At 40.6% G+C, this 13,613-nt stretch overlaps 1 protein-coding gene across 2 annotated transcripts in view; it reads left to right on the forward strand.

The window, feature by feature from the left end:
• Positions 1–10,696: 10,696 nt before the first annotated feature.
• Positions 10,697–13,613, forward strand: part of pou1f1 (POU class 1 homeobox 1) — a 9,814-nt gene continuing 6,897 nt past the window's right edge. For both annotated transcript variants that reach the window (XM_087176752.1, XM_023416688.2), the window contains exons 1-2: positions 10,697–10,832; positions 12,574–12,735. In XM_087176752.1, the coding sequence (XP_087032878.1) occupies positions 10,697–10,832; positions 12,574–12,735 (298 nt within the window). The remainder of the gene's footprint in view (positions 10,833–12,573; positions 12,736–13,613) is intronic.

Genomic DNA, 13,613 nt, shown 5'->3' on the forward strand with positions numbered 1-13,613 from the left:
ATGAACATTAGACTGAGAAATACTGTGAAACTGAGTCAGAAATTAAGGTTAAAGGTGACCCGTCTGGTCTGAAACAGTGAGGTCATGTGGTTAAAGTCAAAGAGGAAATCTTGGCACTTAAGGCTTCATGCACATACTGTATATACCGGCAGAATTGGTTTGTGCTGCCTGGTGCTCCTTTTTTGAGATGGGTCTTGGCTGTATTATAATGAAGCACAACTGCCTGCTTAGGCCCATTGCAGCAACTGGTTTTGTTGCCGTGTGGATGAACGCCACAGTACTACAGCTTGAATCCTTTTGAAACTCTGTATTTACAGCAGAAATTGGAAAGTGTCTTAATTTTGCCGTGTTTTATGCAGATGCTTCCCCTTGGCAGCAGTTCAATCAATTATTCTTTTTATTCATCTTTTTTAGCTTGTAGAAGCCCTTTTCAGCTTCCCTTTACATACACAAGCCCTTCTCTCCAGGAGATGTTTTGACTGACAAGTGATCTGCTGCTGTGCTATCACTTGTTGCCATGGTGACTCATAACTTTTGGCAATGTGTATAAAATGAGTGTGTGTTTTTGTTTCTTACCTTCTTTTCTCAAGTCTCATTTCGCCCCAGTGAGGCGTTTTATTAGTCAATGTGGCAAAAGCTATGAGGCATCACGGAAGAGCCTGAACGGAGGTGTGACAGCACAACAGGAGCTGCAATTCAAAACCAATCAGCTATACAAAGAATGACTGTGAGCCACCAGAGTACAATACCTACAGGTGACTGCCACTCATAGGCAAACCTAAAGAGTTTGACATTATGTTTTCCTGACAAGTGACCTTTTACAGCAAAACCTTTTAAAGAGGAGGTCAGTGTTTGTGCGTGTGTGTGTGTGTGTGTGTGTGTGTGTGTGTGTGTGTGTGTGTGTAGAAGGGGCCTCTCTGTGTTTCACCACAGGTAAAGTTACTGCAGAGGCAAATGCTGTTGGAAATATAATAACTACAGGTAGAACGTGCCTGAACAAATCTATGGGGCTCATATTACACCTGGAGCTAAGCAAAGCGCAAATGTCTTTGCTAGTTTTGGACCAACGCAGTTGTCATTTTCCCATCCAGCATCCGGCATCTTAGCACCCATGGGCGTGTTTTTCTGAAGAAAAGGTGCATGCAGGCACATTGTTGGCGCATTGCTGATCTGAATGGTGCAGTATTTCACTGTTATTTTAAAGGCAAATTATCAAAAGAGTATTATGCGCCTACAGAGGCAGATGCACAACGTGCGTTCACTCCGTCTGTTACGCACAGTCTGCTGAAAATGCGCTTCATGTTTGGATAAGTCAGGTGGAACATTAGAATACAGCTCAGAAGGTCAGAGCATCCATTGTGATATATTGTGTGTTGCATGCCTCACTAGTCATTCACAATATGTAATCAACTCTACACAAATAGAATCTAATTCTGTGTCAAACACCACGCCATTGTAACAGCAATACACCAAGGAGCAAGCACGCCTAGATTTTAAGGAGAATGAGAGATGACACTTCGATTGATTTATTACATGTTACACCCAAAACACTCCCATGATTAATTAAGAGACTAAGTACAACCCTTTTGAACCATGCAACAGTTTTTTTTCTGCCATTAAAATAGCAAAAGTGGATATTGACACGCCCTAAATACACCTGCACCATGTACTTTACACCATTGGCTTTGGACTGTCAAAATAGAGCCGTTTAACTGCTACTGCAATAACATTGCAGTTGTACTCTGATGTTACCCAGCATGCCAAGATTTGAAAAGTTTAATCTTTGGATGTTACAGATGAAAAGCGGCTGTCATGAAGATAAGTAGATATCAAAATCATATTAATTGTGTTAATCATTCCATCCACACATTTTCATATTTATTATATTAAAGTTTTGAAGGATCCTCATGAACAATTAGCAGTTTACTGTCAGCAGCTTGAATGCACACCAACCATTTAGCTCAGTTCCTTTCAAATACAGTCCTGCGGAGGTGGCTTCAAGGCGTCAACAGCAATAGCAATGAGTTGAACTGGAATATGTAAGCCTGTGACTAATATGCAAATATCTTTAAAGGTAAGATGACTAGCAGATGCATCTTATTGTCCAGGCCCTTGTGTGGTGCTTGAGATGATCCAAGTAGATTCGCAAAATCTGACCAATGATCTTGAGTTCACGCTGCGACTCTTTGAAGTGTTTTAGTTACAGTCTGGATCATCAGGGCAAATTAGCCTTCATTTGTTCCTTCCCTCTGATCTCTGTGTCTCGTCCTGTCCTTTCTCTATCAGCCCTCGGAGACCTGCTCTTTTCATCACCACGACCGTTTGATCTGAGCTCTGGTCTTTGCTGCACACGGAGGGACTGACAGAAAGAGGTAGAGAGGAACTCCTGGTTTTTGTGCTTCCACCAATATTTATCAGCGGTGAAATTATCACTCGTTTTAATTTACTTGCTGTTTGTTTTATAATTTAATTTAGGTGAGAGGAGCCACAGGCACACTAAAATGTAATGCTGTCTCATCCTTACTGTCTTCCTGTCGCTACAGACAAAACCTGGCCTGCATATTAAACTCAGAGCTGTCCTACAACACTGCCTTGCCTGGTGCTTATTAGTGTACAGTGGCAGACCCCATACCTACCAGTGCTATCCTGTCATGTTTAATCTTCCCCAACGGTATCATCAAAGACAGCCAGGCACACGAATGGCCTGTTCAATTAATGCAATGTGGCCAGGAGGAGCATTGAGCTGAGTGACAGTTTCCTATAAATCCTTAACAAAGGCAGTTCAAAGGCCAACTTTTCTGAAACTAAGAAATTGGCTTGGTTTATTGCTTGGTGATTAACTTTTGAATTGGAGAATCAGTCAGGATTTGAAAGGATTTAAAATGGTTCTATAGATCTAAAGAGCCAAAAAGAAATTCTCAATATGCATTAAACCCTTTAAAGCCTACAACAAAAAGGGCACAAAGCTACCTTTTTTTTACTGCATGTGTAAACAGGCAACTGTTTTCTAACAAGTTTGACTTATCAGCTTAAAAGTCATCAATGTGCTCACAACTTGTTTCAGCTGAAGCCAATCAATTATTGCAGGTTTAAATCTGTATTCATTGTTTTTTGGCCAGTTGGGGGTTCAGCAGAAACCAGCTGCACACACAACGTAACATCTCATCACTCTCGCAAACGTGTTAGCAAACAGTTGCTTATTTAAACATCGAACAGATAGCACGTGTCTACCTGATGAATTTAAGTCACACATTTACTCTCCTCTTAGCTTTGTTTTGTTCTACACCAACTCCAGAAGGAAATGATGGTCTTCTTCTGCCTCTGAATGCTCCATTATGTTCACCAGCTAGTTACTAACATTGTCGGTGCGCTTTTCTGTGCTGGGCGAGTATCCTACAGTTAGATTTTAGAGCCGGCTGCCTGATGGTATAAACAGAGTTGAAAGGCGGTCATTCTACTTTGTAGAGCTGAGGATCCTGCTGAGTTGTGACAATTCTCTGTTGAAATTTTTAAAAAGACAGCTTAAAAAACAACAACATTGCGACAAATATCACATACAATTTAGGGGACGGTGTGAAAAAGGGAGGCTGAGAGTGAGCTGATGGCTCAGTGGGTGTTCCCCTCTGCATGCACTGTAGAGTTGATTGAAAAAAATGTTCAAAATATTCAACAAACACTGATGTCTCACAGCTGCAGTGTCTTCCACAGATTCACTCATTGCTTCGTAGCTCCGCAGAACAAGTAAACAATTTTTACAGCAGCATCAGACGCTATAGTATGAGTTGTTGTCTGCCAGGTAGGGATAAAAACGCCTGGTTAGTTGAGCCGTACTCTTCACTTTAACTCTGATGCTCGAGTCTGTACATATTACCCTGTGTTTTATTGTATGTGAACAGCTGTTAGTACTTTACAAGCCTGGATGGATCAGGATAAATAAATAACCTAACATGAAGTTAACCAGCTTATCAGCCAGACTGTCAGGAGCCTGTCATCATCTGAGATACATTTTGTTTGACCCTGCCAACAATGAATGCCCTGATCCCGTGTAATGATTTTTCCCTCTAACACCAGCTCTAATTTCTCTGCATAATGAGCTGTACACAGACGAGCCAGTCAGCGGGAGCGACGGCAGGATTTGCGGCTGAAAAGGCTGAGATGAATTTGGGGTTAGAGGGCTTGGGGGTCATTTCTCATTTCTCTTATCTCTCTCTGTCTTTTATTCTTTTCCTCTTGTTTTGGGATCCTCTCTGTTCTTGCTGCTCTGTAGCCTCCTGCTGGTCAGGTGAGGGGAGAACTCAATCAAGGAAGCAGACAGTGAAATGCAATTTTAAAGCTGAGTGCTTCATTTCTTTGTCATGAAATTTTGCCATAGAGTAGTCCAGATGAGACCAGATTGATCCTTGCATAACCTTACAATGTTGTAGCATAAAATCATATACATACTGTAGAAGCCATATCTGAAAAAGTACAATTTTTAGAGAAAACTAATAGTTTAGTGACGTGCTACACTGAGAAGAATTTAGTTGAGGAAGGTAAAATTTGAATATCCCTGAGGGGCAGTTTGGCTTAGAGCAAGCAGTCAATGAAAAATAAACACAGACAAGTACCTTTAAGTGCAGCGACCTTGAAATCCCCCGATTTATTTATCATGTTGATCAGTATCTTCTCAATTGAAGCATGTTTATAGAAGTTAAAGTGGGGAAAGTCATTACAACGGAAAAGCAATTTGAATTTCAGTCTTGTGACTGATTTGCGTGTAATGTCAATAGTGTCACAGCAAACCAAACCATTTACCCGTTTCATTTCAGTCCTTGTTCAGCCACTGAAGGGATAGATGGAAACTCATAAAGCTTGTAGACTTACAGGGCACATGAGTAAACTGCCCTGTCTTGGTGCCTGTTGCCTAGCTACCGCCTACATCCATCTTGTATCTTTTTTTTTCTCCATTTTTTTTTGTTGTTGTTACCAGAACAGAGAGAAGACTTGAATGAATTTGATTATCTTGCATATGTCCATGTGTGTACATCATGTTCTGCGCGCGTCTTCATGTCTCTTTCCTTTGTTCCTCCTCTCCTTTTACAGTCTCTTTCACTCTCTGTCCCTTTGTTCCGCTCCCTACGCTCTCCCCTTTTTATTTCATACCTTTGAACATTTTGCATCACAACCCTTAGGACACGATGGCGTTGTGCATCAGGCAACAGCCTAATTTTTTAAATACTCCTGGTGCACGGCGCATGAGACTTATGATGACGAACTTTATGTGTTGAGACAGTTTTCTCTCACAGTGGAAAAAAACAATGTGAGTACACGGCAGCTTGGGAAGAAATGATTTCTTAAGGATTCAAATGCCACTTCACGAGTGGTGAAAACATCAACAAGTGTGACTTTGACTGAATCTATTATTCTGTCAGGTCTGGTCCTTCATAGACCATGTGTCAATGTTGCCCCTTCTTTATTCCTCTCACTGTTTTTCAACAAAGTTATCTATCTGTTATATTTACTTATCTTTCTGCAGCATTTTGTTATTCGCATTATTCGTCCTTCAAACTGTGAGTACTGCAAAGAGAAGAGGAGCAAAAATAACAAGAGCAGAGTCACAAAGAGCAGCATGCCAGCAGCGGTGTTGACTATGTAAAGACTTAAGGCGAAACTCGTCTGGTGCCGCAATTGTATATGGATTGTAAAATAAAAGTCTCTTTAAACATTCAGCATGCTGTGCAATAAATATATTTACCAAGTCCAATAATGTTTGTGTGGTTTTCAGAGGGAACACAGGGACAGTGTGTCCTGATGGCTGAGGCTCGGTGGCTGAAATGTGGCATTTTGGTTCAAAAAGGAAATGGAAGAGGCTCTAACTTCCCAGCTGGAATTTCACAGTAGGTTTATGCCATAATTTTTTTTCTTCTTTTTGACTGCAGCGCTGCCTTGACTCACTGTTTACAATGAATCAATTTACTTTCATCACCTTGTATGGAAGCTTTCATGCAGACTGTGTGGTGAAGCGACAACACTTGGAGCACTTATTGTGAATTAAAGGTTAGTTGCCAATTTAAAATGCTTGCCACTTTCCTTGTTTAAATAGGGTTTAAGTTAATGGTAACTGTGTGGCTGAGAGCCCTTCACATCTTATTTACATCTTATTATTTCCACTTGTACTGTAGAAAGGAATGAGAAATTTTTGAAAAGACTTATAGAGAGTGAAATACAGTTTCTGTGCTTTTTTTTTTACATGACAGACAGAAATCACTTGATTTTATATTAGTTAATTAATAAATTAAAAGCTCAGAAAACACTTGACACAGAAGTGAAGTGGTCTTTTCATACTAAAGTGAGAGCTGTACATAAATGTGGGCACGCTGTCATTTAACCAGCAAATATTTGATGCTGACATTTACTTAACGAAGAGAGATTGCAATCTGTAAGAGACAAGGAGAGCAGCGTCTCGTTTCCTCCTATGGACAGTTAACCTTTGCTGTTCTCAGCAGGGTTTGTTGAATATGTTGATGAAATTAGCCCTCTCAGATGTGTTCGGGTGGTGTTTGTGCTGCGGTCGGTGAGTCAGGCGCAGGTCTGGGCAGATGGTGGTCGGAGTGGTGCATAAGATTCGCTTGATATTCATCAGGAGAGCTGACCTCTGCCATGATGTATTCAAACATACAACAACGCTCACTCAGACTTCAGCCCTGCATAATGAATGGATGCAGAGATTAAAAAACAAGACAAGCTATCAGTTTCACTCCCACCGTCCCTCTCTCGTGGAGTAGTCGGGTAAAAAACAGGGATATTCTGGCAAGATTCTGTTTAAAAAGTTTATGTGGGTTCGGCGTATGAACACTGGTGCGGACTGAGTTATTCAAGGTCGATTATTTTGAAGAATTAACTGTAGTGGCACTGGCACAGGGCCAATCAACGAAGTTCAGTGTGTATTATTAAAAGGAAATGCTCCCACCCACACTCATACATCAAATTCTTTCTCAAGTAAAAACCTCAGAAAGTAGGCAGTGGCACAAAAGTTGGGTTTTCTTGGCTGAGAGAGAGCTTTGACACCTGGAATAAAATGCTTTAATAGTCAAAAGAAAAATTGAAAGCAATGTCGATTTTTTTCTACTTACTCCTCTGTAAATCCATGGAAAACGAATGTTGATTTGAAAAATAGCTGTACTATTCCTAACTATCATTTATAAGCATTGTCATCAGGTGTGAAATTATATAATTATGTATTAAATGATCAAATTATAAATTATGTTAGTGCACATCATTGACATTTGTGCTTCCACGTCCATAAATCATGTATAACTGTACAGTATTTTTTCTGTTTTTTCAGCTTTTGCTTTACATACATACAGTATGTCTGGTAAACTTGACTCTTGCAAACATTGTTCACATTGTTCACTGGGTGTTACTGTACAACAGTGCATGGATACCTACACACACATATACACACACAATCTTTCCATTAAAGGTTTCCTCCTAATGAGCAGGCAATTAAGTTTCATACAAAACGTGTCACGGTGCTTTATTTACTGCAGCTTCAATGTGGTCCAAAGGGTCATGATATTTTCCTCAAGCACACACACTAACACACACACACACACACACACACACACACACACACACACACACACACACAGACTGACATACACAAACATGTTGCCAAGTTTAATACACATCAGGATTAGCCACCTGAGATGTGCCATCTCATTTTCGACACTCTCTCTCTCTCTCTCTCTCTCTCTCTCACATGCACAGGGTCGCATGCAAATACACACAGTCCACCTGGTACACTGTACATACGGATGTGATACCTGTGAGAATGTGTCACCCCACTCTGTTCCCACTGCACCGGTGGATGGATCTGTGGTCTTTGGCGTGTGTGTGTGTGTGTGTGTGTGTGTGTTTGTTTGTATCTCTGTGTCTTCCTACTTCTTTTTTTTGTGCTTGTTACTACATGTTTTTATTACTTGTATGAGAGATTAGACTAATAGTCTATGTGAAAATTGGAGCATTGTATTTATGTGTGTGTGTGTGTGTGTGTGTGTGTGTGTGTGTGTGTGTGTGTGTGTGTGTGTGTGGAGGGGGGTTGGAAGTGGGGGTGAAGGGGAGGGAGGAGGGGGATCTAGGACAGGTGCTTTAAGAGAAACCCTTTGACTCATAGTCTTTTCACTAATTAAGTTTAGGCTCTTTATGTGCATATGTGTGTGTGTGTGTGTGTGTGTGTGTGTGTGTCTACTTGTCTATCCATGGGAAAGGTTTGCCTTTTCCATTCCCTCGCCCTTTGATTATCTTTTCTTTTTACTCGCCCTGCAGTCCTCACAGGTTTGAAGATCCTTGAACCTTCCATTGACTAATATTTTCTAAACATCAAAATTCAATATATTATAAGTTCTCCAAACACTGCAGTGCAAAACTGCAGTTGAGTCACCTCAGAAACAGAATTTAGATCATCACAGGACTGTATCTCCATTATAACTTAATATTTATAATGACAACAAGCAAAAACATTTCATGTGCTTGTATGTAGCAAAATGAAGCATTACAGAACACATCTCCCCGTTATTTGTTATTTAGAAATGTTTAAAGACTGGGATATATCTGTTATAAAATTGTTGTTGAATGTTTTGTGAGATTTACAGTAGCATACAGATTGATATTAAACAGAGGTGGTTCAGTCTCAGCCTGCATTCACCAGCTGGGAAGATGGTCTTTAGCCCGAGTGGGAGTTGCTGGCTGAAATCAAAGAAGAGAGAAAAGTATTTTAAGGTTGATACTTGTGTTGGTGAGATTTTTTTCTTCATGTTTTTTTCAGCATTATATTCAGCTGTCTCCTTAATATTATGGATTTATTTTCTGTTTATTTCCAGCCTTGAAATGGGTGAAATGCGGTTTTTCAAAGTCCATTTGGATTTGCTTTGCTATTTGTCATAATGGCTTTCATTATCTCATTGAGTCTTTTTAATCAAGCGTCTGTTTTAAGATTCACATCTATCAAGGTTGCATAGTGAAAGGGGATTGGAAAAGAAATTACTCCATGTCTGTAGCATTTGAATTTAAATGTGGATTTTAATGCCAACAAATATGGTACACGCAAAGCACAATTAACAGACTTTGAGAGAATTTCGAGATTCTTCCAATATTCTATATATACATATATATAGTATATTTTTACCCTACAGTCGAGTGAAAGAATTAAGTTGGTAACATGCCAACATTTAAGATAAGATAAGATAAGATAAGATTAAAATTCATGTTGAAGAGAAACATTCACCAAAAGGGCTAAGTTCATCCAGTCCAAATTTACACTATGCGCTTAAGCAAGTCGAGTCGTGCCTGCCACCCACAAGCTATTTTCCACCTGCTGCCCACCTACATCAACAATAGTGAAGCAGAGCCCAGGATAAATACAAACACAAACAGACACAACAGAGTGCACATGGTGGCCACGCTCTTCAGATTAACCTTCATCCTCCCTGATGAGACCTGTTGTCTTTACCTGAAGCACTTTGAGTTTGACACAATATGGACACCATACTGAAACAATGGTAACCTTTTTTTGCGCTCACTCTGAGATAATGTGACAGGAGTTTCTGCTTGTGGGCTAAATAGGATAGGGTTAAAGCCGTGCTCCTCACCTTCAGGTCAAGCTGGGTCAATCCGCACAAAAAGCATCCGATTCACACCTAAAAGCTGCTGCAAGGCATTTCGCTATCTGCGGTATGAGCGCTGTGTTTCTCCAAGTTGCATTTTCTGAGCACTGGTTTTGGATACACACATGCAAAACAATGAAGAACAATTAGTATGACACGATTAAAGCATTCACTTTACTTTCCCATTGCTTCTACGGCGCAATCCTGTAATCAGGGAGAGGTACGGAGAGATAGCAAGAGGAGAGGAGGGGATCGGGTTTCTCAGCCGCTCCGTACCCTAATCCTGGATTTGGAAGCGGGATGAGAAGAACGCAGGTAAGGACAAACACAAGTAATAACAGCACGGACATGGGATTGGTAGGTGGGGGTGAGCAGCTCGATAGGAAACAGGGGGCCTCATAGGTTGAGAGAGGGGTGGTTAGTTGTGCATGGGTGGGATATAAATACCTGCAATAGACAAGGGCGGCGAAAAGCTGAGGGTATGACACACTGGCTTACCTGCATATCTACTAGAAAGGAGACGGGGAGATGCAAGAGGCCCTAATAGTAGGTGAGAAACATCTTTGAGCAGATATACCAGTGATAGAAACCTGAGGCTCATCACTATCATCTTCGAGCTGAATGTGTAGTCATGCCAAAAACTGTGAAAAGTTCAGGCTGAAGTGCTGACATCCATTTCAGTCAGGTTATCCTTCCCAAGAGACTGAAGAGAGAAGTATGCTTTACTGAGCCAGACAGAGAAGGACAAGGAAAGAAGAAGATACAAGGGGTGAAAGAAGACAAGACGTGGTGAGACGAGGTAGAACAAAGGAAGGCCAAAGAGGATGAGACAAAAGACAAAGTAAGACTACACATAACAAGACACAAGAAAGGAAGGGAAGGGAACAGATTTCAACAGACTTGAAAAGAAGACAAAGCACAAGCAAAGCAGCAATGGGAGAAAAGACCAAATAAAGCAAGAGAAAGCAAGCGAAGACAGGAAATCGTTCGAGGGACCACATCAGACTTCAGTGTACCATTGGGATCAGCTGAGTGTGAGCGGCCAGAGAACAATGGCATGTCAGGCGTTCAGCGCCGACTCTTTCACCCCACTGGCAGGAGAGTCAGCTTTGCCAATCCTCATGCACCATGCCTCTACCAGTGACTGCCTACCAACCACCTCCCATGCACACAGCATGGTTTCTGCAGGTAAGCAGGGCTCTCAGGGTCTTCTGTCCTGTAATGTGAAGTGTGTGTATGTATGTGCTCCCTTTCGATAATTTGTTATGCACAAAATTGGTGGAGAATGGAAACTCATAGTTCCTCAGTGATATGGACCATATCCCACATATTGTTGTCTCGATGTTAGATCCCAGTTGCAGGGAGTACAGGCCTCCAGCAATTACTTCAGTCTAACACTTCAACCTGTGAGAAAAGAGGGTATTGGCATTGTGCCTTTTCCTGCTGTGACAGAGCATAGATAAGCGCATTCTGCAGGGATTTGCTGGTACTGACAGTGAGTACACTATTGAATATATAGGAAGTTCTTTGGGTGTGCCAGGTGAGTCATGTCGACAAGTTGCTCCTATAGACCTATAATTGATCTGCTGATGCCTCCTTATGGAGGCACAGTCGTGCTCTCAGGCAATGGGGAGGATGAATTGAATTGAAAAATACATTTATTCAAATCCAATCCAAATTATTTAAATGCATCTAATCAGCTGGGTTGGCCCAGCTGTCTCTACTCAGTGGATAATTACAATGAGGATATGTTATCAGTATGACAAAATCCCTGAGGTCTTTTTCTCCACGGAGCATTGCAGAGAAAACTTCCTGGAGATTTTAGTGGCTGCTGATTGTTAGTGTTCAAGATGGACTGGATTAGATTGTGCAGAACATTAAGCATACACTACGTCTCTAGCAGCAACATGTAAAATGATTTTTTTCACCCCTATACTGTAGTTATTTATCTTCCAACGGGTCTATAGATGGAAGGTGCAATGTGGTCATCTAACATAAATACAATTTGTAATAATGATATAAGTAAAATTCACAATTACGGATTGCCCTCATTGGTGCAGTATTTTTTTTAAGACAGCCTCATAATTCTTGGTCAAATCATAACACATGACACAGGAAAACATAGGAACTGTCTGTACATGTCTGTCAGCGGCACTGTACCAGCTCAACTACACCAGCATGAATGCATTAGTGCTTGGAGTGAACGCCAAGCTGCATAAAAAGATGAATACATGAATAATTATGTAATTAGCGGAGGACACGACCAGAACAATATTCAGCTATATTTAAATACACTTGGCAAAGAGGGGCATTCTCAATGGCTTTTATTGCTGAGTCTTTAAAGAGAAGTCATCCTCTAGCTCGGAATCGGTGTCATAATGAATCGAACAGTTCAAAACCATCTCAAGGTTGATTTCCCTTGCTTTAAATGCATGTTTTGATTTCTTCTTTATAGGTTCAAACCTGTACCAAGATCAGATTCAACAGTAAACAGCATTTCTCCTCAGTGTCTCGTTTAAAATATGAATCTGCTCAAATTTCCCTGTTCATACAGTCCCCTCCCTGACATATTGTGTAATATTGGCCATGGTGAAAACTCACATATTAGCCATGAGTGTCATCTCTCTCTCTCTCTCTCTCTCTGTCTCTCTTTTACAGTCTGATATGACGAAGCCCAATAAAGACATTCTTTGTCTATAGAAGAAAGTTTTTGTGTGAGCGAGAACAGTTATGTCACACTTCCATGGACAATTCTTTAAAAACCCACTTGTTCTAGTGTAACAGCTGCGATCAGCAGTTCCAATTTAAAAACCTAACAGTCTGGATCATAGTCTCGACTACTCAGGTCCTAACTGGCACGTCTCTGCAGTTTTTGGTTGGCTCATCGTTTGTCATCTGCTCAGACTGTAACCACATTTGTCCCCGTCAGTATCCTCAGGTCTGTCCCTGGGTCAGACTTCCAAGCGCTCCCACATGCACCTGTCCACCTCCTCCCTCGGCAACGCTCTTGGCAACAGCCCCCCGAGCCTACATTATCCTGTCACCCCCTGTCACTACAGCAACCAGCAAGCCACCTATGGCATGATGGCAGGTGAGTAGTAGTGGTGGTATTTTTGACAACAGAGATAACAAAGCTGTGATGAATCTAATGGTGAAACAGTTAGTTGATTTGTTTTATTTGTAAATTGATCTACAAAATCAAATAATCATTTAGGTAATTTATCAAGCAAAAATGATAAATATCCTCTGGTTTCAGCTTCTCATATGGTAAATGGACTATGTTTATAAATCACTTTCATGCCCAAGTGGTTTCTATCTAATATATTTAGGTTTTGGGCTGTTTGCCATGAAAAACAATCAATCTGACAATGTCACCTTGCAATCCGGGAAATTCTTTTTCTCACATCTCATAGAGTAAACAATTAATCAATGAAAAGTAATAAAAAGTAAACCAATTACAGATTATAAAGTGTTAGTTTATAGCCCGAGATTATTCTAATTGTCGCTGATGAAAATGGTATTTAGCAGCTGTGATGACATTAAATAATGATGCTGATTATGACTCATGGTAAGGCTAATGGTATTGATCTGACATACTGAAGATGATTATGATGACAACAATGACTTAATCAATATGGAATCAATAAGAATGCAATGAAATGAAGTCTCAAAATCCACAGTCTGACATGCTTTATTACTCTGTGTCAGTATGTGAGGGCTTCATCTGCAAAATACTAAAAGTAAAACAGTTTACTTGACATGCAACAGGACTGGACACAGTTCATTCACTGACATCAATAATGACATCAATATGGTCAGACTCTTGTTTGCTTGCTTGCTTGTCTGGGATGCTTAATCTCCAATAAATTCTTCAAGATATAACAGCACCAACAATACTGGCTATGATAGAGGTTTTGAAGATTATTGACATTATTGTCAATGGTAATTATGATGATGACTCTCTCTGCC

The sequence above is a fragment of the Seriola lalandi genome, unplaced genomic scaffold (assembly GCF_002814215.2).
Source record: "Seriola lalandi dorsalis isolate HSWRI2012SDOR001 ecotype SW California unplaced genomic scaffold, Sedor1 jcf7180002054568, whole genome shotgun sequence".
In the NCBI taxonomy this organism is placed as follows: domain Eukaryota; kingdom Metazoa; phylum Chordata; class Actinopteri; order Carangiformes; family Carangidae; genus Seriola; species Seriola lalandi.